At 54.6% G+C, this 25,627-nt stretch overlaps 2 protein-coding genes across 16 annotated transcripts in view; both read right to left on the bottom strand.

Moving 5' to 3' along the window:
* Window positions 1–1,017: 1,017 nt before the first annotated feature.
* On the bottom strand, window positions 1,018–5,272 carry Zbtb9 (zinc finger and BTB domain containing 9). Its single transcript, XM_060369137.1, has 2 exons — window positions 5,128–5,272; window positions 1,018–4,889 (listed from the first exon to the last, which is right to left on the bottom strand). Exon 2 carries the CDS (start codon window positions 4,826–4,828, stop codon window positions 3,452–3,454), a length of 1,377 nt encoding a protein of 458 aa, XP_060225120.1. The 5' UTR covers window positions 4,829–4,889; window positions 5,128–5,272; the 3' UTR covers window positions 1,018–3,451.
* Window positions 5,273–6,009: 737 nt separating this feature from the next.
* The window catches only part of Syngap1 (synaptic Ras GTPase activating protein 1), a 31,362-nt gene continuing 11,744 nt past the window's right edge, over window positions 6,010–25,627 (bottom strand). For 7 of the 15 annotated variants that reach the window (XM_060369128.1, XM_060369125.1, XM_060369131.1 and 4 more), the window contains 16 exons: window positions 25,468–25,559; window positions 24,969–25,090; window positions 23,060–23,213; window positions 22,782–22,880; window positions 20,447–21,070; window positions 20,177–20,321; window positions 19,824–19,968; window positions 18,173–18,409; window positions 17,885–18,086; window positions 17,514–17,692; window positions 16,918–16,959; window positions 15,486–16,557; window positions 14,880–15,053; window positions 13,311–13,522; window positions 11,403–11,495; window positions 6,010–7,856 (listed from right to left, as the gene is read on the bottom strand). In XM_060369128.1, the coding sequence (XP_060225111.1) occupies window positions 7,709–7,856; window positions 11,403–11,495; window positions 13,311–13,522; window positions 14,880–15,053; window positions 15,486–16,557; window positions 16,918–16,959; window positions 17,514–17,692; window positions 17,885–18,086; window positions 18,173–18,409; window positions 19,824–19,968; window positions 20,177–20,321; window positions 20,447–21,070; window positions 22,782–22,880; window positions 23,060–23,213; window positions 24,969–25,090; window positions 25,468–25,559 (3,740 nt within the window). In that variant the 3' untranslated portion in view covers window positions 6,010–7,708. Of the gene's footprint in view, window positions 7,857–10,559; window positions 10,640–11,402; window positions 11,509–13,310; window positions 13,523–14,879; window positions 15,054–15,485; window positions 16,558–16,917; window positions 16,960–17,513; window positions 17,693–17,884; window positions 18,087–18,172; window positions 18,410–19,823; window positions 19,969–20,176; window positions 20,322–20,446; window positions 21,071–22,781; window positions 22,881–23,059; window positions 23,214–24,968; window positions 25,091–25,467; window positions 25,560–25,627 lie in introns of all 15 variants that reach the window. The other 8 variants (XR_002476132.2, XR_009586668.1, XM_060369122.1 and 5 more) reach the window with 8 other exon arrangements.

Below are 25,627 nucleotides of genomic sequence, written 5' to 3'. Positions count from 1 at the left end.
CTAGAGAGCTAGTTCCAAAACAGTCAGGGCTACACAGAGAAACCCTATCTCCGAAAACCTAGGAAGAGAGAAAAACGAAGCAAGCAAAACCTGGCAAGAATGACCTGGTGTGGCAGTGTGCCCTGTGACCTCCTCACTCAGGAGGCAGAGGAGAGAAGGCCTAACAGAGGAGGCCCTGGATACAAAAGGTTCAAGACCACTCTGGGCACAAAACAAACCACTCTGATAGCAAGGTCCACACCAAGAACAGGAACTCTTGTACCATGAGCCCTGAGGGGACTTGTCCTTCCACGGGCAGGCCTCCTTTCCTTCCACTGCAGGGGCCACTTCCCAATCTTCCGTAACTCTGATTTTAGTATGGCCATCTGCAGCCAACTTCCTATGCTTGCAAGTCGAGACAAGGATATGACCATCTACCTAATGTATGCCAAGCAGGTTCGTAGTCAACCCAAGACACCCTCACTACTTTCTTTCCCAGTGCAACCTCCCTTACCAAGGACAAAAGACCATGGCATGTCTCTTGAGAGTTTGATAAACCCAGCTAGAATTCACTATCTTAGCCACAAACCTCATTTTTCTTTTTCTCTTTTAAAAAACTGTGTGGGTTTGGGTATGCACATGTCCGCTATGGAATGCATGTGAAGGTCTGAAGGTCTGAGGGCGACTTGCAGAGCCATATGTTGTGATCGATGTCATTGTGCCTTTCACTTTTGGGCTCTGGTCTCTGGGTGTTGCATTTTGGAGGACTTTCTGCATTATGATTCATCTTATGCCTTTTCCTAAGAAAACTATGCCTGAGTCTTCTTAGGAAAATCCTAAGGTTAACTTTATCTGGCCCTATTTGGAAGTCTTCCTTATGCCCTGGAGATTAAACTCAGAAAAGAACATTGCTAGATAAGGACATTACTTCAGGAATCTTCTTGGGGTATCTGCCCCCCCCCCCCCCCGCAAACTTAAACAGTGTAACTGGTGCAGGGTAAACAGAGACAAGTGACTACCTCTGGCTAGGAGAACAGGTTACAAATTCAAGTTCTTTTTATTATATGCTTAGAGCTCTCTGAAAATGTAGTTTCAAGATAGAGGGTCATACAGGGTACAGCCCCGGAGAAATAAAACTCAGCAAATATGAGACTGACTAAAATAGACTTTTCCCACCTTATAGCGTAGAGGATAAAACATGCAGTGTAAGAAGTCAGGTATTCGGACTTGCTAGTCATAAAAAGGCTGGTTCAGATGTTTTCTGTTTGTCTGGAGTGCTTTCAAACTGCAAACACTGCCAGACTAAAACAGGCTGTAACAAATACATTTGCTTTGAAGAAGACATTCTTTAGATTCTTTAAATTGGAGCTATAGGGCTGATGATAAAGAAAATCTGTTCTATTTGTACTTTCTAATTGTGATTGAACTTGTAACCCTGGACATGTAATGAAAAGCCAAACACATAACCTGTACTCCTTGGATAATCATTAGTCTGTCTTTGTTCTGTGAGACCTATCTAAACAAAAAAGCACCTGATTGCTAGTCAGTCAGAGCTCTGAGATTCCCCGAAGCTCCCATGCTTTACTCCCTCTCCCCACTACTGCCTCCTTCTCTCCTCCAAGGGGCCCCTGTCAGCAACACGTGACCCCCCTCCTTCTCAGGCAGGTTCTCCTTCCATGTGGGTTCTGGGGCGCAAACTCGAGTTGTCAGGCTTGGAGTAGGCACCTGCTAAACCTCCCTGTCAGCCCAACTTGTTTTTATTTCACAGGTGCTGGGATCTGAACTCAAGTCTTCATGTTTGGGCAGTGGGTATTCTTATTCACTGGGGGAACACTGCCCAGTGAGGGAAAATCAGGGGCTAGCGAATTGCTCCCCTCTAAGTATTTGTAGAATAAATCAAAGTACTATCCAACACTATGCATAATGCAGTAAGTTAGGAAATAATTTAAGCTAGTATTATGTAACCCAAATTTGCCCTTTCAAATAGTGGGCATAAGCCAGGCATGGTGATACGTGCTTGCTGAGTGAGGAGGATCGTGAGTTCGAGGCCAGTCTAGGCTAGATGGTAAGGTGAGGTCTCAGATAAAGCAAGCAGAGAACCAGGTAGTTCAGAGTCTGGAGTAGCTCACGTGAGGTTCCTCAGCAGCAGGGCGGGGCCTGGGCCCCGTGACTATCGGAGACAGTCTCATCTGTTCCCATCAGTGTAACTGGACGCAAAGGAACACATTTGTCTCCCACAGCACCCTGCTCTCACACCTCTCCCACATGCATTACTCAACCCAGTCTGTCAGTCTAGATATCAGGGTGGACTTTATTAAAGTAGCTTCACATCTCCCTTCATCTCATTCTACTAGCTACCCTGCTACGGCTACGAAGGTGTTGTTTCTATCGGATGTGGATGGGATGGAAAAGGAAACAGTATGGTCCCACTGTAGTTACTCTGCAGACGTCACCATGCACAGTCCCAACCCTGAGTCCCTCTAATCAGGGCAATTTGTTCAGAGAGCAATGGTGCTACCCTAAGAGCATTTTAGGTCAGCTGCCATCTCCTGAGTTCACTGGTCACATTTGTCACTGTGATCATAAGCAGGTTATCAGTGGTAGTCAAAGGTAGACAAGAGGCAAAGGCTACTGAGGGAAAACCCTCTATTGCACGGTTTCGGAATGACATGTGAAATGCTCAATTTGTTAAAGTGCTCAAGTACTTTTTTTTTTTCTCCCTAAAGACAGGGTCCCACCTTGTGGCCCTCACTGGCCTGGAACTCCTTTGTAGGCCAGGCTGGTCTGGAACTCAGAGATCCACCTGCCTCTGCATCTCAAGTGTTGGGATTAAATGCATGTGCCACGACATCTGTTGCATGCTCTGGTACATTTTTTAAAGGATACTTGGGGAGGTGTCTGCTGGTGAGAAAGCAAAATAGAAGCTAAAAATCTGGAAAGAAACGACAAAAAGAAGTATAGAACCAACACTTCCAACAGTGAGGGAGAGGCCTCTTAGAGCTTGGCCTGCCAAGTACTTGAGCTCATGAATCACACACACTCCTAGCTGGAAGCTCCCTTTCCTCTGGAAGCTTCCTTTCCTCCTCATAAAGATGAAGTAAAAGTTATTAGGTTATTTTGCTCCAACTCTTCTCCCACTAATATCATCTCAAGTCAGTGGTTTCCTCACTGGCTATCAATACAAAAGGGCCATTTAGGTTAAGTGCTCAAAAGTATGATGTTCTCTACAGTCTGTTTAATGCCTGGATTGAGAAACCTGAACTTCCAAAAACACCGGGAGAGGCCCACACCCAAGACTAAGGGGTTCATGGCATATAGAATCTCTTGGAATGATGATTACACAACCCAGGACTGAGGCGGTGAAGGGCGAGAATTCAGCAGCAGCAGCAGCAGCAGCAGCAGCATCGGCAGCGGCAGCAGCAGCGGCGGCAGCAGCTCTCTTGTCCTTGAAGTCAGTACAGAGCAGCAGCAGTCATTTGTAAGTCCAGTGGGCAGTGGCCCAGCCCTGTCCCTTGCATAAGTCACGATGGCGAAGGTAGAAGGCATGGACACGGAACCGGCGGCCACAATGGGGACATGCATGCAGAGCTCTAGCATGGGTTTTCATGTGTTCCGTCAGATGGTGCTTCAACTTGAAGCGTTTATTACAGATACCACATCCAAAGGGGCGAAGGCTGAAGGTCAGCATGATGTGCCGGTCTCGTTTTGGCTTCACTGCAAACCGTTTTCCACACAAGCAACCGAAGCATTTTCCATCTGCAGGCGGTGTCCCTCCTAGCTTCACAGGCCCATGCACAGCCTGCCCTGTTCCTCCCGGTCCTCCACCCCCAGACAGGATTTCATTCCCATGAAGGTCCACCGGTTTCCAGGATGCATCTCCTGCCCCCAACGTTTCCCCTCCTCCAGAGGACAGCAAGTACCTTAGCTCCCCGTTTCCCTCCGAGTCCCCTCCTGGCAGAACTTTGGCCTTCTCCTTTGCTCCTCCAGCTGGAGTCCCACCTCCTGAGGTCACCTCCTTAGAGTCCAGGGTCTCCTGATTAACATATATGATTTGGGAAGCTCGAACAGGAGGGGCAGGAGCCTCAACTGTTGGACTCTCCTCCTCTGGAGGCCTGCTGGGGAGAGCAGATGTAGGCAGTGGGTGGGACCCACAAGCTTGGGGAAACCCTTCTGATACACTCTGGGCTTGAGGAGTCGGAAAGAGCGGGGCCGCTGAGCCCTGCTCCTCCTCCTCCTCTTTCACCTGAATCTGTAACACTTCTTCCAGTTCACTCCCGTCCCCTCCGAGGGGGCTCTCAGCAGAAGCAGAGGACCTCGCTGGGTTCTGGAAAGGGGAAGAGCGAATGCACCAGCCTCCGGAAGAGGTTGTGGAAAGCAGTGTGTGGTAGGAGGCTCCACCACCGGCCGAAACACCACCGGCCGTTTCTAGTTCTCGAAGAATCTCAGAGCACTGATCTACTACCTGCCACATCTGAAGGCCACTGGCTACTAGGAGATGGGCAGGGAGAGCATCCAGTGGCAGGCGGAGACGCCCCGAATAAATGAGCTGAAGCAGTCCCTCGAAGGCGTCTGCCTCAATGACGCTCGGCAAAGTGAGTCGGGGCGCATCCCCCAAAAGCAGCTTGTCATGGAAGTAAGGAGAAGCGGCGGCCAACACTGCTTTGTGAGCCCTGAGCTCCCTGCCCTGAACCAGGACGGACACATCACAGAACTTCCCCTCCAGCCTGTGGCGGTTCAGGGACTCCAGCAGCGAAGAGCTATGATGAGGGAACTCAATGTGGATTGTGCGTGGGGCCGGGTTGCACCTCGGGGAAGGGGATGCGGGAGGTAAAGGAGTCGAAGCATCCATGGTCACCTCGGAAAGAAATCCCAGGGGGCCGGGAAGAGTAGGGCTCTCTACCGGGAGGAGGCTGCAGAGGAAAGTCACTGGGGTCACACAAGTTGGCGGTGTGAGACCTGTCTCAGCGGCTCCCCACCGACACTTGGAAACTCTTCAGTGACAGTTTCTGGACATTACTTCCGCCCACCACGAAAACCGACCAAACCCCCAGCGGGGTTTTCACTTCCAGGCCCCGCGGAAGCCGGGGACCGGATCGCGCCCACCTCGCCAGCACGGGCCGCTCTCCGCCGCCGCTCGCCCCGCCTCACCGTGCTCACACAGGCCGGCTCCGCCAGCTCCGGCCCCGCGCCTTCCCGCCGACACGCCCCCAACCGCACGCGCGACCGCGTCCTCGCTCCTCGCCCTCCACGGCGCCCGGCCGGCCGGAAGCTGCCGCCGCTCCGCCGGACGCCGCGGCGGCCGGGCGCGCGGGGCGGGGCCAGGCCTGCAGCCAATGGGAGGGCGGGAGCGTACAAGCCCCCTCCTCATTGGCTGTGCGGCCAGAGGGGCGGGGCTGAGGCGGCGGGCCGCCCGAGCGTCGCTGTGGGAGACGTGTGGGTCGAGGACCGGTCCGCGGGCTCCGGGCGCTCGGCAGCGCGGTGCGGGGCTGCTGTCCCGCCCCGCGAGGTAGGTGCTGCCGCCCTCAGTGTACACGCGGGGCAGGCAGGCCTGCAGCCTGGGCGCACGCCTGCCGCGGACCCCGGTTCCCTCCTCCGGAACGCGGAGGAGCGTCCTCACAGCTCAACCCGATCGATACCGAGGGGGTTTGGTGAAGACCGCTGCTGGGAGTCTTTGAGACCCCTGCGCAGCCTCAGCGCCTTCGGGTCGAGTGCTGCGGCGGGTGGTTAGGTCGGGAAGCCTCTGCGGTATATATTGTTCTCCCGACTGGGTGGGACAGTGTCAGTGCAAGAAGACTGGCGTGTGACAGCTCGCAGGCTGGCAGCTTTCTCCCAGAAAAGTAGTTCTTGTCACCCCTCAGGTGGGCCTGGAGACCCCGAGCTAAAAAGTCAGCCTAAAGCCTGGCTAGGCAGCGCACGCCTTTAGTTCCAGCACTAGGGAGGCAGAGGTCGAGGACCAACCTGGTCCACAGAGCGAGTTCCAGGACAGCCGGTCTCGAAAAAAGCAAAAATAAATAAAAGTGAGCCCAGCGATAAAAGAACAATCTCCGTTTATTAAACATGATTTTTCTGTTTCACCACACACTCCAGAAAAAAAGGAAATGGGGCTGGGAGTGGAGAAAAGGGGGCAGTGGTAGGGGAGCCGAGAGGCTAGGGGTAGGGGCGGGAAGGAGGACGAGTAAACAAACAACAAAAAAAAAAGAAAAATAGGAGTAAGAAGAGCGTCTCCCTACTCTTAAGGTGGTGGGTGGGGAGGGGAAGGAGGGGTGAGGATAGGGAGCCAGGAAGCTCTGTACAGAGGGTTCGCCTCCCAGCCCCCCCCCCAATTATGTACAGTACAAACCCCAGATAATTACAACAGCCAAAGAGGAGGAAGGAGGTCCAAGGGTAGGGCCTGAAGTAGGGAGAGCAGAGGAAAGGGTACGGGATAAAATTTCACATATTTACAGCTTTTATATAAGTATAAATTTGGCCCCGGCTGGGTGGGTATGTGTAGAGGATTAAGGTTGAAGGAGAGCTGTCCATACAAAAGAAAGGTCGAGTCTGGAGTCTGGGAAGAAGTCTCAATACCAAACGCAAGAAGGAGTGAGGAGACAAGGCTGGGTAGGGGACAGCAGTCAGAGAAGAGGGGGTACCCAGGAGGGGTTTCTCCCCTTCCATGGCCTATCCACCCCAAACCCCATCCATCCTACCTCCCCTGTCCCGCCAGAGAGCTATGTACAGAGAAACACCGAAAGTGGAGCTGGCGGGAGGGAAGGAGACTGGGTGAGGGGGTAGGGTGAGAGGGAAGCCCAGCCCTGTCCTACCTCCCCCAGGGGACAGAGTCATGTAAGGGGGCCCCCAAATACCCATCCTCCAACACAGGTCCCCCCACCCTGGGGGAGAGAGACATGGCTTTTCCTAGAGTAAGTTCCCCCCTCCCCATGGGAGTAGAGACAAGAGAGGGAAGGGTAGAGAGCACGGCTGTGTCAGGGGCAGGGCAGACCAGTTTGTCTGACCTCTGCAAGCCAACACACGTGCCCTCGACCCTAACCCCTCATCCGAACCTCAGTTCCACCCCACCCAACACACTGGGGGAGGGGGGGGCATAAGCCCCCTCACCCCGCTCTGGGACCAGCCAAGAGCAGATCAGGTGTGGGAAGAAGGGGAGGCAACTCCCATTCCCCCCTTGCCGCCCCCTCCCTGCCCCGGTGGCCCCCTCCACCCCATCTGGGTTATGGGTGGGGAGAGGAAATGTAAGAGTGGAAAGAGGAGAAGGAGTTTGTGCGTGCTGAGCCCCCCCAGACGCTCCTGAGAAATCAAGGGGTAGTAGGGCCCCCTCACCCGGGGTCCCCTCCCCAAACAAGGGGGACAGGGGAGGCCAAAATGGGGTGGTGGAGGGGGAGTTAGATTGTCAGCTCTGGTCACTGCTAAAAAATCACCCTGAAGTTGAAAGTTTGGAGGTGCCACGCCCCCAGTGTGGGGGTGAGGGTCTGTCCCCCAGTGCTCAGGGGAACTATGAGGCAGAGGATGGGGATAGCACCCCAGAGTGAAGGGGTCTGTGTGGGGTAGGTGGTGTCCTGGGGTCAAAGAGGGCAGCTAGGAGTGGAGCAGTGCAGGTGGCAGATGGGTGCCCCAAGGAGGCATCAAGGGAGGCAATCCCGCTGTCCCTCGCGACGTCCAGTCCTGGTGGTTGGTTGGTGATGTTCTGGGGTTGGGTGCACAAGGAAGGAGGTCTGTGATGCTGGGTGGGCTAGTGGTCTGCGGTGTTCCGGAACTCGCCGTTCTCTGTGATCTGCAGCCGGGGTGGGGGTGGGGGGGCTGGGGGGGCCAGGCCGTTCCAAGGTGGGGCCAGAGTCACACGCGGGTTTGTTGGACCCAAGGGGGGAAGCTGCCTCTCCTGCAAGATACCAAAGAGGAGAGCGCGGACTTATTGAGACGCTTCGTGGGGGCCAGGATGCCAGCCCCAAGCCACGCTCTCACCCACAGCCAGCCCACTCCACAGCCATGTCCGCCCCCTCCTGTTTTGTTCTCACCTCCACAGAACCTCACCCCAACTCCTCCTAACAGGAGTCTTCAAACCAGACTCCCACCAGGACACCAGCTCAAGAGCAGCTAGTTCTCGCTTTCCCTGAGACATAACTCCAGCTTCAGGAGCTGTGGACTCCCTATCCCTGCCCAGCCCCCCTTCCATGGAGCACCTCCCAGCACCCTCCACCCCAGGCAGGAACTTCACACTGAGGAACCAGAGGAGGCAGCACAGTAAAACCTCATTAGTCCAAACCCTACAGCTCCAGAAGTTTGTTCATAATCTGAACAAAACCAGGGCTTGAGTTTTCCTTTATCTGTGAAGAAAGGTTGTGCTAAACAAGTCGGTGGAAATGTGTCTGTGGGAGGGAGACTTAAGCCACACAAACAGACTTCCTTCATTATGCCATGCTCCCTGAGGGCCTGTGCAGAGGCCTTGTGCAGAGTTCTACTTACTGTGTTTTGAAGACAGGCATTTCACTAAATAGAGCCTGTCATTCAGTTTTGTCAGTTATTCAGAGTGGACCTCTCACATATATCATCCCCAGTTAGAGAGGTTTAGCTGTACTGGAAACAGGACGGGGATCAGGGAAGGGTGTTCATGGGTATCCTCACACTCGGGGGGGGGGGGGTGGTTCAAAGGTTTAGATCAGCGGTTCTCAACCTTCCTAATGCTGCGACCCTTTACTGCAGTTCCTCACTTGGTGACCCCAACCAGAAAAGTACTTCATTGCTACGTTGTAACTGTAATTTTGCTAGTTATGAACCATATGTAAGTATCTGATACAGCACTCCACAGGGGTCACGCCCCACCCACAGGTTAAAAACCTTGGCTTGGAGACACTGTGCTCCAGTCTGCATTCCCAGTAGTCTGACTTCAGCTCTTCTCCACAGATTTCCAGCTAGAGTAGCAGACCCTGTGCCTCTCCTGTGCCTATTTTGAGAACCTTCTGTGGCTCTTCCTGGCTCGTGCTGTTAGCCTAGCCTTCTGTGCCTCTGCTGGGGGAGAAGACCTCCTGGCCCCACACTTCTGGACATGTACTTGGCTTTAAAAAATCTAGCTTCAGACTAACCAGCTGAGCTGCAGTGGGGTCAAAGCCTAAAAACAGTTTGGAACACACATCAAGATGACCGTCTGAACCACGAGACGTTTAGGTAGGCAGCATGTAGCTATCTCTATCTGACCCTGTCTCCAAAGGACACAAAGAATGAAGGCTTCCAAGATCAGCTTTCCCCTCCATACCAGAATCACAGACTCACCTGATACAAGGCCACCCAAAACATAACCTTAGTCAAAGCTGCCCTTTTGGCTCTCTGGGTACCTCACAGCCAGTCAGTGGGTGAGGAGATTAAATGGAGTAGGATACCCTGAGTACATGCAGCAAGAGAGCAGGGGGAAGAACCCTCAGATTGCCTCCACTCTGCTTGTCTGCTCATGACGACACATGGGCATGCCCCCTACGCCCTCATGAACCCAAATTTAGAAGCTGGATAAATTAGGGTGCCATTATTCATTTTACAAAAGAATTCACTGCAGGAGTCCTTTAGATGGTGAGGTTCCCTGGCGTCTTTCAGCATTTGTTTACAGATCACTAACTACTTTGACAGAGAGGCCCGGCCAGGCACAGAGTAAAAATTACAGTGTAAGGAGCCGCTGCCCGCTACAGATCAGCCCCACAGAAAAGTGTCTTGGGACAGGTGTACCCGACAGCTTCCCATTTGCTGGTTTTTAGATAGGACTGTGTCCCCTGAGAGGCTACTGGGTGGCAGGAGAGGGGAAACGAGTGTCATTGGCAACCCAGGAACTTGAGCTCTGGGGTAATTTGACACACTGTTCCTGGGGTCCCTGCCTGGTGCTAGACGTGGCTACTGAGCCCTGGACTACATGCTAGGGAGCTGTTTCTCCTCCCTTCTCACTCACAGGCCACATGGGTAAGTGCAGCCTGACATGTGTCCAAGACTCCTGTCTTGCTTGCTGTACGCCACCCACTGCGGTCACTGCCGGAACGTCTCAACAGCATCTTTTCCAGGGCCTGTTAGAGTGGCCCTGAGTTAACTGCCCATTCCCAACTTCCCCCCAGGAGTAACTAAGGAAGGCTTGGCTTCCATCTGCTTCCCAGGTGCAAGAGAGAGCAGAGGAGTGAGCAGGAGGGGGTTGAGAGGCAGGAAAGGACAGGAAACCCCAGCCTGCCTGCTGCAGTCAGCACAGCCCTCCAGCCTGACCCCAGCCCAACATCCCCCCACCCTCCCACATCCCAACTCCCCAGGACGCTCGGTGAAATGGGGGGTGACAGACAGACACTGGATAGGTAGAGGAAAAGGAGGGTGGTGTCAGGAGGTGGATGGTGGGGCCGCTGTGGAGAACTGGGGAGCCTGTACGTGTCTTTCTAAGAGTCCACGTTGGTACTGTTAGGGCATCAAAGGGTAGGTGTGGGTTGTCAGCAGGTGCGCTCTGGCTGTTCACTGGGAAGGTGTCAGGAGGGTGGGGTCTGTGCAGGAGGGTCTCTGGGTGTGGTGGGCTGCAGTGAGAGGGGAGAGGCTCCAGAGAGTTGGAGGGGGTGGGCTTCACCACCAACCTGCAGTGGTCCGGAGTCACCTCCCCCAGTGTCCTCCGCCCGTGGTCAAAGCGGAACCAGGAGAATTACCTGATGAGGAGCTGCAGGGGGAGAGAGTGGGGTCATGGGATCAGGAGGCTTGGTGGTGGTGGCAGGGAGGCCTGGTGGTCAGAGCAGAGGGGGAGGAGCATGGAGAGGTTAAGAGCAGAATCTGAGGAAAGCAGGGGCAAGGGTGCAGAAGGGCCTGGAAGCTGGCTGTGAGCAGAGGGGGTGGTGACAGTTAGACTGTAGGTTCGAGGAACACCAGAGGCCAAAGGCTGAAATTGAACTATGGGAAGGGTCTCTGGGGGAGGCCTTTAGGATCTGAAGTGTCAGACCTACCAAGGAGTCAGAATGGGAAGTCAAGAGAACCCTGAGTCTCTAGGGTACCCAGTGTTGGACAAACTACAGCTCAGATTATACTCTGCTCCGTCCTGTCAGTAGAGCCTCCAGCCTTCCTAGCTAAGAGGAGCCGAGGAAGCAGACAGGAGTGGGCCAGCAAGAGGCAGAATTCAAGGGTTTGGGGGCAGGGGAGCTGAGAGGCTGAGGCTCTGGTGAAGGTCTTGAGATGCAGGCAAGAGTTGGAAGGCAGGACAGGAAGGCACGGGAGTACAGCTGGCAGTGCCAGGAGTGACAGAGGCACAGACAATGGGATGCGGGTGGTTCACTGGGGGGGGGCTGCAAGAAGGAAGCAGCCAGTAGACAGACTGAGGACGACAGGAGACAGATGGTGATGGGGCCGCAGTGGCTGGTGCAGTGAGTGCACAAAGACAGTGGGATGGATGGGGATGGGACACGGAGAAGATAAATGACATTGTAATTTCCACCTGAGCGTCGAGCAGCCTCTTCTTGGGTTCAGGCAGCGGCTCAGCCATGGCGGGGTGGTCCCGACGTAGCTCCTCCTCCACCAGCATCAGCCTGAAGGGACGAGCTTCAGTGGGGTTAGTGGCGGGCACGGACTCACAGCCCACCTGTGGCACTCCTGACCCCCGTAACCCCTGCAGCTCTGGAAAAACCTTGGACATTTCCCCCTCCTTACAGAATTCCTCTGCTGCCATGATCCAGAAGATGCCCTGACACCAGAGTCTTGCTTTCCACTTTCTCCCAGAGCTCCTCGTGCCAGTTCTCTGAGGGACTGTCTAAAGACGTGCATCTGCTTATTCACTCATTCATTTGGCTTTTTGGCAGTCTCACAGTGTGGCTTTGGCTTGCCTGGAACTCACTGTGTAGATAAGGCTGACCTTAATCTCGGAGATCTGCCTGCTTTTGCCTCCATAGTGAGAGAATTAAAGGCATGGGTCACCACACTCTGCTTTTTTTTTTTTTTTTTTTTCTTTTTTCTTTTTTTTTTTTGGTTTTTCAAGACAGGGTTTCTCTGCGTAGTGTTGGCCATCCTGGAGCTTACAATGTAGACCAGGCTGGCCTTGAACTCACTGCCCAACCTATGTTTATTGTTTTTACCTGTGTGTATGTGTACACATGAGTGCAGAAGCCTGAGGTCTCAGATACCCTGAAGCTAGCACAGTCACAGACAGTTGTGAGCCACCTGGTGTGGGTGCTGGCAGGGTAACTCGGATCCCCTGCATGAGCAGTGTGTCCTCTTATGCATTTGAGTCGTCTCTCAGACCCATGAAGGTAGACTTGACTTCTCCCATTTGCTTTTGTCAGGCAGTCTCACATCGTAGCCAAGGGAAGCCCAGATGCACTATATGTAGCCCAGATTATCCTCCTGCCCCAGCCACATGGGTACTCCTGGATCCTGAAGTTAGATTTTCTGTGTCATTTTTTTGTTCTGTTTGTTTTTTGAGACAAGGTCTCTCTATGCAGCCCTGGTTGTCCTAGCACCCTTCTGTGTAAACCAGGCTGGCCTTACACTCACAGAGATCAATCCGCCTCTGCCACCTGAAAGCCGGGATTAAAATTGTACACAACTAAGCAGGTGGTGGCGGCGCACGCCTTTAATCCCAGCACTGGGAAGGCAGAGGCAGGCAGATCTGAAAGTTCGAGGCCAGCCAGGTCTACAGAGTCAGTTCCAGGACAGCCAAGGACCACACAGAGAAACTCTGTCTTGAAAAACCAAAAGAGTGTGCACAACTATGCCCAGCTAGATTTGTGTGTCTCAAAGACCCCTGTCAGCTAGAGACCCCCAACTCAGCCATCCCTCCTAGAGATGCTATGTGGCAGATTTAGCTTCTGTGCCCCAGGCCATCCTAATGAGCCACACTGTTCTTCAGTTGTCGGTGAAGACTCTCGTCCCTGTCTCCTAAGCTAGCAGTCCCTAGCAGTGGTTCCAAATGTCTCAGGTGATGGAGAAACCATTTTCTTTTAGATCTCACTTAAAAATGTGTACAACAGATCAGAGTGGGGCTGGCTCTGGCCCCTGTTGAGAGAGTTCCTTTGGAGCAGTGACAAGCTAAGAGCCTATTTCTCATGGAATCCCTTCCCGAGGATGGAGAGGGAGCTCTGCCCAGGGACAGAGGAGTGGTTCAGAGCTCCTGTGGCTAGGGACTGCTGCTTAGCTTTGTGGGGAACCTCACAGGCTGGATTAAGAATATGAGGTAGGGAGGCGAGGCCTAAGCTAAGTCCAGACAGGAATGGTTAGACAGTAATTGGCCTGTTTCCCCAGGGCTTCAGAAGTTAGTGAGCACCACTGGAGCTTGGTGAGGGATCGTTCAGTGCCTTGAGCAAGTTCTTTCCATCCGCCCTCCCCGCCCTCCCCGGGCCGCCCCTCACCTGCCAATGATGCTCTTGATCTGGGAGTCCTTTTCCACCTGCTGCTGCCTGAGGCGCTTCTCACTTTGCTCCAGGCGGGCTTGGTACTGCATCAGGATCTTGCTGGTCTGTTCTTCCTGGGACAGCAGCCTCCGCTCGTACTCTTCCAGCTTCCGGTTGGACATGTGTAGCCTCTCCTTCAGCGAGTGTATCTCCTCCTCGTACTCCTTCACCTGCCCGCCGGGCACATGACCCCGCACTGTGAGGGGCGCCCAGCCTTGGCTTTACCAGCCTGATCCCATCCCTGTCAGTTCAGCCATGGCATGACACAAAGAGTACCCGATCCTTTCTCTGCCTGTTGAACACACTTGATCTGCTTTTAAGAAATCTCTGATGTAATCCCGAGGCTTCCTCAAGAGGGAGCAAGGTCAAAGTCTCACACCTTAAAAGTGTGTCATGCCCTCACACATGCATGGGGAGTACGGGGGCCCCAGAGGGCACTCTGGCAAGACTCCTGGAAGACTCCTTGAGAAGCTTCTCTAGAAACTAAAGACAAAGGGACTGTAGTTTCAAACCAAGATTGAGCACATGGAGGGGCAGGAAAAGATGCAGGGTGAGGCGGGGCCAGGTGCTGTCTCCTGTGTGACCCCCTGCAGACAGGAGGTCAAGGGCTCCTGGGCTGAGAATACAACTATTAATAGGAATCTGGGATTCCAGGGCCAGAAGAGCTCACGCCAGTCACTTCATTTCCCTGTTGCTTACTATAGTAGCCACATGTAGTTCTTTTATGTTTTTTTTTTTTTTTTTTCTTCATTGCTAGGGATCAAACCCAAAGCCTCAGTAGTAAGCTCTACCCCCGGCTTATATATAGCTATTTAAAGGTTAAATAACTCTAAAATTCCAGTTTCTGAATTGCAGCAACATTCACGTCATGGAGGGAGCCACTAGCCATCGGCAGTGTGTATCCCCAGCCTAGTCTCACTGCCAGCAGCTCCGGTGTATGGTGTATAGTGCTGGACCGGGGCCTTCCTCATCTGAAGCCCGGGCAGAGGCAGGCTGAGAAGCACTCACCACCCTCTCAGGGGCGTGCATAAGCAAGGCCACTGTTGTGGCACAGGAGAGGGGCATTCTTGGGGCGTGAGTTGCTCAACCCTCTAGTGAACTTGCTGATAACTAGGCCTCATGCATTCTAGGCAAACATTCTACCATAAACTATATTCCACAGCTTTCTTTTACTTTTTCTTTTGAAGCAGGGTCTCATTAAGTTGCCCAAGCTGGCCTTGAACTTAACATTCTCCTGCCTCAGCCTCCTGAGTGAACTGTTGTTCACAGGTCTGTGCTGCCAGGCACATGCCCTAATCCTGCAGCCATTCTCTTCCTCAGAGCCGAAATAAATTGTTCTCTCCAATCTATAGCCTATATAACCCCCAAAAGAACTCGGGCCAGGCTTAAAGACACAGATACCTACCACCCGTAACAGACCGGAGAAGTCTGCCTGCCTTTTGTTTTACCCTACTGTCTGAGCATGGGTGTCTTCCCCTTGGAAGGTCTGAAGCCTTCCCTGGGGCTCGGAGGGCAAAGCCAGCGTACCCTGTCCAGCCGGCTCTCGTCCATCGATTTTGAGTACTCCTTGAGCTTGTACTCTTCCCTCTCGATGTGAGCGCTCTCAATGTCGGCCGACAGGTGAGGCATATTGGAGACCCAGGCTACAGTCCGCTCTGAGGCCGGCATTGTGGGGTTCAGCGTGGATGGAGTCTGGGAATGCTGAGGCAAGCAAGGGGGGAAAGGGAGCATGTATTTAGAGGAAGGAAACACAGAAATGACAGCCCAGACCTGTTCCTCTGCCTTAGCTCTTCTCTCATCTGAATATGAGTAAACGATCCTGCCTCTCTTGGGGGTGAGTGCTGAGGGTAGGGGACCCAACTGCTCATCTACACATCCTTGGTGCCTGAACTGTTCATGGCACACTACTGAGGCCCTCTTCTTAGGCTTGTGAATTTTTTTCTTTGTTTAGAATGTCACTACCTAGCCCTAGCTGGCCTCAACTTGCAATCATCTTGCCTCCTGAAGGCTGAGAATACAGGCCAAATGCCACACATTTGTTCGGTGAACAAAGGAGGCAAGAACACTGTAAACCAGACTGCACTGTTCCCTCTCTCCTCTTCACCCACCCTACCTCCCCATACCCTCACCTACCTGCTTGGTGATGGAGGGCTTGAGCCCCCCACCCCCTCCGCCACCGCTGCCCCCGCTGCCCCCAATGCTGCCCTCTTTGCTGAGGCTCTGTTGCCGTGGGCGGGCAGGACCATAACTTGGCTCCGGGGACTGCAATAGGTTCCCGCTGGATGGCCGGGGTTTCTGGGCAGCGCTCACTGTCAGCTGTTGAGACTTGCCCCTCTGTAAGGGAGGCGGCTGGCCCCCACCACCCCCACTGCTGCCCCCACCACTCCCACCTCCGGGCCCTGAGGGAGCTGGCCTCTGGGGACCGATGGTGATCTGGGGAGGGGATAGCATGTGCTGTAGGTTGTCCTGAAGTGAGAGCTGCCGACGGGTAAAATCAGTACCAGAGGGTCCAAACTCATCACTGTAGCTGTGGCTGTGAAGGATGGAGGCGGCAGGGGGCTTAGGGACCCCTGAAGAGAGGTCCTCGCTCTTGCTATAGCCATGGAATGGGGCAAAAGTGTCCCCTGGGGGCTCTCCGCCTCGGTGGTGGTGATGGTGGTGGTGGTGGTGATGGGAGGAAGGTGGACCATGACCACTGCTCCCTCCGTGGCCCCCTGGGGGCCCTGGCCCATCAGCAGCCATGTGGAAGAGAGGGTTCTGGAAGGAAAGGGGGATGCGTAGTTGCTGGGCAGGGACACCATCCGTGGTGACGCCCATCTGGCTAAGGCGCATGCCAGCTGCTGTGATGGACGAGCCACTGCCTTGGGAGAGGCGCCCGGCAGGTGCAGGCCGCAACCCCAAGGCTGCTGTCAGTGAGGCCTGGCTTGAGTGCAACAAGTCCCCAACGGCTGCCAGGTTGGAAACACTACTACTGTTAAGGCGGCCCCCAGGCCCGTCACCCTGCAGGTCCAGCATGGACACACTCTTGTTGACACTCAGCATCTTCTGCTCCGGCTCTGTGATGTCCGAGCTGCTTGTGCAGTATGCTGGGGATGACCGAGCCAGCGGCGGCCGGCTCACATAAAACAGGTCTTTACCCCCACCGGGTGGCGGCGGTGGTGGCTTTTCCTTGGTTGGGGAGGGGAGGCGAGCCATGTCCATAGAGCTGTTGGAAGGGAAGGAGGACACACAGGCAGGAGTAAGGCCAGGACTACAGGCACCCGAGCTTCTCCTCTGGTGCTGGCCTTAGGTGGAAAGTGGGACCCATAGGGAAGGGCTGAGAGCTACTGGTGGCAGCCCTGAAGAGGCAGGCAGGGAGGATGGGAGAGGAAGTTGGAGAAGGGAAAGGACAGGCCTAGAAAGGGCGCAAGGCCTGGAGAAGAGGGGCAGCAAGAGAGCAGTGAGGGCTGGTCTGGGCAAGTATGGAGGAGATGAGGTGCAGTGAGGAGGAGAGGAGGAGAGGAGCAGAGAGGCGGGTGGAGGCCAGTGAGGCAGGACGGGAGGGTGGGGAGGACAGAGCCCTCACCTGTTGAGGCCTCGAGCCATGAAGGACTGAAGGTCGATGGAGCTGGAGAGAGATGCAGAGGGGCAGGCACAGACAGGAGAAGAAGAGCAGTGTGGGACAGATGATGAGGGAATGGTGGGACAGGTGTGTCACAGAGGAAGACATGGGTGAGGGACAGCAGAGCAATCACAAAGTGAAGGACAGTGGCCGAGCCCCCCTCCCCCATCAAACTGGATGGTGGGCTCCAGTGCCCACTCAGCTCCAGCTGCTTCTCTGTATGGCAGATCACAGAGCTGTCTGGGTTAAGGTGGCAGGCTGGGGTGGGGGTGGGGTGCCAAGGCACTCAGAGACACCAATTAGTTTGACACCACATGGCTGCACCTCAGCCTAAACACAAGCATGGGCTGGCTGCAGCAGGGCCCCTTTGGCTTCAACTGAGCCTAGAGCAGAGCAGCCTCAGTACTGCTGGCCTCTGAAGAGCTCTCTGCCTGGCCCCTGGCTGTACCCTTCCCACTGTCCCCTAGAACTTCGGGTTTTCCCCGGTTGGGGCCTGGAGAGAGAGAGACAGGGCCCAGCGAGAAGCCCCTGAGCACAGGCGTGTGGGAGCAGGTGCTCACCTATTGAGATCCCGCATCATGTAGCCCTGCATCTCGGCTGATGGCCCTCGCAGCACCACGGGCTGAGGCCGAGTCCGTTCACTCTGGCGGCTTGGCTGCCTTTGGATGTTGGGGTTCCTCAGGGCTGTGCTGATGTCATTGAGGAGCCGGGGCAGTGGGCCCAGCTTCAGGAGGGCTTCCTGGAAGGACAAGACCGTCACCTGATGAGGAAGTGCCTCAGAGGGCATGGGTAGAAGCTGTGGTGTGCACTGGAAGTGCTGGTGACACGTCTGGGGACAGGAAGCTGAGAAGATCTCTGCAGAGAGGTAGTCTGTCAGGCCAGGTGCCTCTGGAAGTACCTTGGGGGTGCGACAGAAGGGACATCTACTGACCTTGCTGAGCTGGGGCAGCACCTCCCAGAGCAGGGCATGAAGTGTGGAGAGCTCTCGGCCCAAGTCTATGTAGCCCTCAAAACTGCTGCTGTTGGTCAGTGTGTCCAGGTTAGAGATCTCGTACAAGAACTGCTGCATGGAACCCCACTCCAGCTCCAGAAACTCATTCATGAAGCCCAGGAAGTCCTCCTTTGAGGTAAACCTGACCAGGGGTACAGATGCCTGGTGACTCAGGAGACCCTTCCAGAAGCCCACAGCTCATCCCACCCTTCCTGACGTTTCCCTCACTTGGAAAAGTTGGCCAGGTTCTGGATGACCTTGGCGATGAGGGTGAGGGTTCGTGAGGTCTGCTCATCTGGGTACTCCTGCATAAGCCCAAATAGACTGGGCGACATAATGGCTGGGCAGAGGAAGCGCAGGAAGAGCGAGGCGCTGATCAGCCTGTCGGCAATGTCCTCCCGGCCCCGCTCTGCGCAGCGCAGCCGCCAAGATGCAAACACCTCCTTCAGCTCCCTCGGGAACACGCTGGGGGGAAGGGGTGGGGAGACAGAGAGAGAAAGAGAGAAAGAGAGACCGGGACTGAGCCCCAGAGACCCTCAGCTTTCAGGGAACATGCTGAGGGGGTGGTAAAAGGTGAGGGTGTGGAGACAGGTGAGAGAGACTGGGAGGGAGGGACTGCAGGAGAAAGACAGGAGGAGGCCGCTGAAGAAGAGGCCATGGCAGAGGGAACAGATTCTGGAGAGAGAAATGGAGAGGGAGAGAGGGCGAGGGGAGATAGACACGTGGGAGAGAGACGGAGGGGTGGGAGAGAGACAAGGAGAGGAGGAGAAGAAAAGCAGACACCGGGGAAGAGACAGAGATGGGAGAGAGATGGAGGGTCACTTGAGGTACAGGGAGCTCGGACCCCCCAACTCTTCTGGATTCCAGGGAAATGGGGATGGACGTGCCCCAGGCATGATCCCCAGTCCCTGGAATGGCTTGGCTCACTCTTCCCCGCCTCCCAGTGCCACTGATGTCCCAGTGACACCTTAAACTTGACTAGTGTAAACTAGAGCTCACCGTCGCCCCCACACCGCCAGCTGGCTCCTCCTTTTGACTTCCCTGGTTCTGTCAATGAGGCTATGGGTCTCCCCAGCACTAGTCTCATGACCTTTTGAGTCATCCTGACTCCCCACACAACCTCTCAGACAACCCCTGCCGATCCTTCCTGGAGAGGACCCTAATTAGGCACTCCCTTTCTAGGCTTTCTGACTCCACTGTGGTTCAAGATCGGGTTTTCAGGCCTGTCCCATTAACCGTCACCACCAGTGGTCTGGACTCTCTTTCCCTTTCCATACAGCTCACTCAACTCATGGGACAAGCTCAGTCGCGCTACTTCCTGGGGCCAGCACCATTAAGGTCCCCGCAAAACCTTCTGCTGAGTGCAGACTCCCGAGTCCAACCAAGGCTTTCCAGATTCCCTGCTGTCCCAAGGCACACCTTGTTCCTCTTGCCTTCACTACAGCCATGTGCTCCACTAAGTCTGTCCCAGCTGCCAGCCATGTCCTGAGAGCCTCCAGGCCTTCTCACAGCCCTGGGAAATGTGCCTACTGTGTGCAAATGCCAGCCTCTGACCCCAGCCTTCAGAGCCCAGGCCTGGGCATCTCTTAGTTTTGACACAGCCTTGTCTTCTCTGACTTGGTGTTGCACAAGGGACCCTCCCTTAACACACATCACAATGGTTCTGTGGCTTTTTACGCATCTTGTGTTCCTACTCATTTTGGTTAGAAGCCCTCTGTGGTCAGGGACCAGGCCTTGTTCACCTCTCTCTGCTCTACAACACCTCAGAAAATGCTTTGCCCGTACTGATGCTTAGTCCTCTGAGGATGGACAGATGGATGAACAGATGAACACACAACTGCCCAACCCTGGCCCCCCAGCCCAGCGTTCCCAGTCTCACCAATGGGAGTTGACCACCTTGCACAGGGCCAACTCACAGCACATCCGCAGGTTGGCCTGGTGCTCTGCCAGACTGGATGCGGTGCACTTGATGGGGTCCACCTCACAGTTCTCCTCAGATTCATACAGAGCACGGATGAACTCCCCTGGGAGAGGGTGTATAACAGGGAGCGGTCACCCTTTCCCAGGGCAGGGACAGGGGCCCCCTGGGTCGGAGGAACGGAAGAATCAGATGGTTGGAGGTTGGGGTCCTGGGGCTCTGAGGAAGCGGATGTAGGGTCTGGGTGGCCGGGTTTAGGGGTAGTGGGGTGGGCAAGGTAAGGTCCAGGACAAAGTCCTGAAGGTGGGCCATACCAATGGCATCCTTGAGGTATTTCTGACCAATCAGTCTCATATACTCTTCTATGGCTTTAGTGGCGAGCGTGTTCTCGCGGAATATGAGGTGTTCCCGCTCCATGAACCGGTCTACCTCTGACATGGCCATGTCTGAAAGGAAGTCCTGGGGCCCAGGGAAACCCAGGCGTCAGCCTCTGCAGAGCCCAACCTCATGGGTCTACCCTCTCTTCACTGCCCCCGAGCCAGTGCCCATCCTCAAGCCGGCTTTCCCTGGAACACAGTGCTCACCTTGGCCTTGCCTGTGCTCTGCAGTATGTGAACCAGCGCACTGGCGACCTCCTCCTTGCCCTTGACGTTCAGGGCGGGCTCCAGCACTGCACACAGCATCCGGTAATGGTTGGTGACATACTCTGCAAACTCCTTGTACAGCTCCATGGGCAGGATGCTCATTGTCTGGTAACGGGCTTTCAGCCTCACAGCAGGGCAGCCTCCTTTCCCCTTGCCCCCTGAGCCACCCCCTGAGCCCCCACCTCCTCCCGAGCCCATGCCCCCAGAGCCCCCACTGCCTGTCGGCAAGGTCACGGGGTACCACTGCTCTGTGAAGTGGCGCCCAGCCAGGGTGGCCACCGGTACAGTCACCAGGCCAACATAGCCTGCCTTGTCCTTCTTTCGCTTTTTGTCTGAGTCACGGTATAGATGCAGCCGCAGGGCCCGGACGGCAGGCAGGTTGTTAAACTCGAAGTGCTCGCCCCAGAAGACGGTGTCTCCCGAAGCTGAGCGGGGCTTGGAGGTGGTGCGTGCGTACAGCATGTCGTCCAGGCACAGCTCGCAGTAATAGCGCTTCTTGGGGGGTAGCTCGCGGGCCTCGATGATCCATAGTTTCAGCACGTTGTCTACCCGGCGGCTGTTGTCCTGGCACAAGGAAGCCGTAAGGGGAAAAGGGAAAGGACAGACACACAGAAGAGAGACAGTGAGCAAGTGTGACTGAAATGGCAGCCAGAAGGTGAACGGTACAACTGGACTTCAACAGTGCCCACCACGCGCAGAACTCTATCTTACTGTTTCTGGTTTCTGGAACAGTCTCAAGAGGTAGCTCAGGCTGGCCTCAAATGAGCCCATGCACCTGAGTACTGGAAGGACACACACCACTACATCCAGCAGTGACCCCAAATTCTTGTCTCTCTAGAAACTGAGTGTGACTTTATGTGGAAACAGTGTCCTGGCAGATGTAAGACAATTAAGGTGAGGAGTGAGGACATACCTGATAAATGTCACCTCTTAATCCAGTGATTGGTGACTTTGTCACAGGGAGAGAGCCATGTAGAGACACACAGAAGGAAGGACTGAATTTAACAGCTTCAGAACCGGCATGGCCGTGTTTAGAGTGGACTCTAACTTCCTGAACTATGAGAGAAGGGCTTTAATTGGCCCAGTTCATGGTGACTTTCTATAGCAGCCCTGGAAGCTGACCTTGTAGGTCAGCTCCCATACTGGGCAACAGATTAATGCTGGCAAATTCTGAAGCAACAAGTCAAAAACATTGGGGCCAGCAAGATGGCTGACTTGGTGAGGCTGCAAAGCGTGAGTGTGAGCTCCAGAGCCCACAACAGAGCGGAAGGAGGGAACCTGCTCCACAAAGTTCTTCTCTGGCCCCCTCATGTGTGCTGGGACAGCCCTCGGCTCGCCTCCCCCACAAATAAATAAATATGAAAGTCTTTATTTGTCTTTTCTTGGTTTTGGTTTTTCAAGATAGGGTTTCTCTATATAGCCTTGACTGTCCTGGAACCCACTTTGTAGACCAGGCTGGCCTCAAACTCAGAGATCCGCCTGCTTCTGTGCTGGGATTAGAGGCGTGTGACACCATGCTTGGCAACTTTTTCTTTTTTCTTTTCTTTCTTTCTTTCTTTTTCTTTCTTTTTCTTTTTTTTTTAAGTAAAGCAGATCTCAAAGATGAGAATGAGAAAGTCCTGCAGACACATCTCGTGTTGCACAACAAAATGATCCTTGCATACGACTAGACCCAACTGTTGGCTTGAGAAGGCCCGGGTGCCTGGTGAGGCCACACGACACTGCGACGTGGTGAAGCAGCGCGGCACTTGGGCCCTGTGCGGCTCACATTCTATCTAGGACTTTAAGGGGATTCCTTAATAAAGGCCCGGGGAGACAAGAGGACGATGGCCAGGGTTGCAGTCAGGGACCAGCAGACAGAGCGGCAGTTTCCCTCAGGGAATGGAAGTCTCGGCTGGAGCGCTAGGTGAGGTCACGGAACCCAGCCGTATTTACACAGACTTTACAGAGAGAGCCACGGTTCACAGAAGGCTGTCAGTGGGGGAGGGGGCACCTGTTGGCTGTGAATGAGGCCGTCCGTCTGCAGGGAAACTGGACTGGGCAGCTCGGAGAGCCCTGTCGGCTCTCTAGCCCCGTGGCTTTCATGGTAGGGAAGTAGAACATGACACGGTAGCAGTACAGGAAGAAAGGGGAACAAATGGGGGATTCAGAATAATGGGAATTAGAGCCCTGGTTGTCCAGTCCAGGTCCCCTGTGCCTCTGTCCCTGCTTCCAAGTCCCTACCCCTCAGCCCACTAGGCCCCCAGCCTCCTTGCTTCCCCTTCCTCCCAATTACCTTGTTGGGCTTCACAGCCCGCTGTAGGTTCTCAATCCACTTGTCCCTTTCGGCTGCAGACCGGCAGGCGAAACATTTTGTTCCAGACGATGTTGTTACCTAGGGAGGAGTGTGGGTCTGAGATGGGGCTCCAAAGAGAGGCAATTCCTAGAGAAACCCGCCACCATGTCTTCCTGGCCCCAGATTTGTTTCCTCGACATCCCCACATATGCTACTTCTTCCCCTACCCTTTCTCATCCCTGCCCTCTCAACTCCCCTCAGCCCACGAGAGCCACTACCTCAAAGCAGAACTCCTGGCCCAGGATGGAGCTGTGCACCGGCTTGATGATGGAGTCCTCATCCAAGTTTAGCTCCAAGGCCTCAGCAGCGCTACTAGGACTCAGCAAGGACTCATGAGAGTGTGACTCCTTAAAGCTTTGCATCAGCCGGGCCCTGACAGGCAGGAGGTGCAGAGAAAGATCAGGGAAGGCCCTCTCTCCTTACACTCGACACTCTGCCTCACCAGGGGCTCTGGAAGACAGCTTTCAGTCCTTCACACACAGACTCAGAGAAGGAAGCCCAGGCACAGGAGGCCCAGGGTACCAAAGCCCTTCAAGAGACCTCTCATACTCAGCTCAGACTCCAGGAGTTGGAATACCTAGAAATAACTCAGAATTGCTGGACACAGACCTTTAATCCCAGCACTCAGGAGGCAGATGCAGGTAGATCCCTGTTAAGTTTGAGACCAGCCTGGTCTACATAGCAAGTCCCAGGCTAGCCAGAGCTACATAGTGAGACTTTGTCTTAAACAAAACAAAACAAAAACAACAGAAAGAAAGAAAGAAAGAAAGGAAGGAAGGAAGGAAGGAAGGAAGGAGGAAAAAGAAAGAAAGAAAGAAAGAAAGAACGAACGAACGAAAGAAAGGGAAAGAAAAGAGAAAAGAAATGGCCTGGATGTGTCTAGGTGACTCCAGAAACCAGAATCTCAACATAAAAAAAAAAAAATGGAAGCAAATAATTAAGGCACAGTGAAAATACAGTAATGTCTGGCTTGGACCTGGCACACAGCTAGTGCCTAATAAACATTTCATGATTCAAACTATGAATGAAGTAAGAGAACAGTTTTTAGCACAACCAGGGGAAAGAGAGGAAAGCATAAGAGAATCTGTGGGCAGAATGAAGGTCAGAGACGGGAGAGCAGCCTTGGGGAGAAGGGGAGGCAGAACAGCAACCAGGAGCAGAAGCAGGTGCGGTGAGGCTGAGGAAGGCAGCACTTGTCAGAGGACAGAGAGAGCACGGCTCGGCTTGAAGGATAGGTGGGGCTGAGGGGCCAGCATGAGGGGAGAAAAGACAGCAAGCACTGTGGAAATGGGTAGGGGACGAAGAGAGAGAGAGAGCATGGGGAAGCAGGGGGGGAGCTCGGGTGTGGGAGCCTCCATGAAGTTATTTATAGCAGCCCCGTCATCACAGGCTCTGGCTGCCGTCAGCACCACGCTCCCCCGGCCCCCCGCCCCCGCGGCCAGGAATACCATGCCCTCAGCCCCTGCCAGCCCCAAATCCAGCACTGGTTACTTGGAAGGGGGCAGGGAAAGGTGTGACTCACCTGATCCCAACCTTCCTACCCGCCTAGTCCCTAGGACAGCCAGACACAAGGGAAAACAAGGACTCTCTCCAGGGAGTGAGTGGACCAGGGGGAAGCCCAGAGGACAAAAGCAAGCAGACATGTCTTCTTCCTCAGTAGGTGGGTTAAGCCCAGCCCTTGCCCCCATTCTGTTACCTGCATACCAGACTAACTGCCTTTTCTGTTGCTCTATTGCTCCCTGCCACCATTACTGGGGTCTGAGTCCTCACCCATCAACACCAGCTACCCCTCACCCATTTCCAACCTGCTGCCCTTAATCCGTGCCCTCTCCTCCCCTCCCACCTAGGTCCTGCTGGCCCCTTCTCCCCACCCAGTTCTGTCACTAGTCTGTCCTATCCTACCCTGGGCAGGAGCCCACCCTTCCTTCCACACTAAGAGCCCTCCTTGGCTTCACCTTCACCCCCTTCCCTGCCTCTGCAGGTACCCTCCCATCACCTCCTGTTTCCCCCTCTCTGATGCCTCTGCACCGCAAACAACACGAGCCTGTTAACCTTTGTAGTCAGGGAATCCCGGTCCCACTCGACACCCTGAGACTGCAGCCATCTCATTTCAGGCCCTGGACCTACCGGTCATGGTCAGCACTTCTGAAGCGAGGCAGGATCTGTCGAAAGCTGCTGGTCCGGTCAAGTTTGGGTTGTGACTTTGTACGTTTGATAGAGCTTTTCAGCCTCCGGCTCAGGAAGCCTTGCTGGGGAGCAAATGGGAATAGGGGTGATTGGGGCAGGGCAGAGTCTCCCTCGACACCCCTCAGCTGGCAGGAAATTCCTGACAGAGCATGGAGTAGGGGAAAGGGATAGGAGCCCTGACACCAGTTTGTCTTCCTTGTTCCCACGGGTGCTGTATGATGTGAGCAAATACACAAACACACACACTAGCTTGGAAAAGGTGGGAGGGCTGGTCCAAGAAGTAGGGGCAGAGCCAAGAAGGGGTGAACCAAAGAGGTGGGGATACACACACACTCTCGCTCGCTCGGTCCTCTTTTCTCAGAATCCTGGAGCCCCAGCTGGGGCTGGAAGAGAGGGCGCCCAGCTGAGCCACATCTGGCAGGCACTTCCATTCACTCACCGAGGGCCGGAAGGGCGCAGCGGGGGCGGCCTCCATGCTGTACTGCTTCCCCCCTGGGACACTCTTCCTCCTCGAGCGACCCAAGTGGTATTCTGGAGGGGAGGAAAGGGCCCGAAGGGAAGCTGGGGAAGGGGCTACAGGACCGGTCGTCCCAATTTCC

The sequence above is a fragment of the Meriones unguiculatus genome, chromosome 16, assembly GCF_030254825.1.
Source record: "Meriones unguiculatus strain TT.TT164.6M chromosome 16, Bangor_MerUng_6.1, whole genome shotgun sequence".
Taxonomy (NCBI): domain Eukaryota; kingdom Metazoa; phylum Chordata; class Mammalia; order Rodentia; family Muridae; genus Meriones; species Meriones unguiculatus.
Note: the sequence above shows the minus strand (reverse complement) of the source record. Positions and strands in the feature narration are given on the sequence as shown.

Coding starts and splice junctions, on each gene's coding strand:
- Zbtb9 (XM_060369137.1), bottom strand. CDS start 4,828: ATGGATGCTTCGACTCCTTTACCTCCCGCATCCCCTTCCCCGAGGTGC.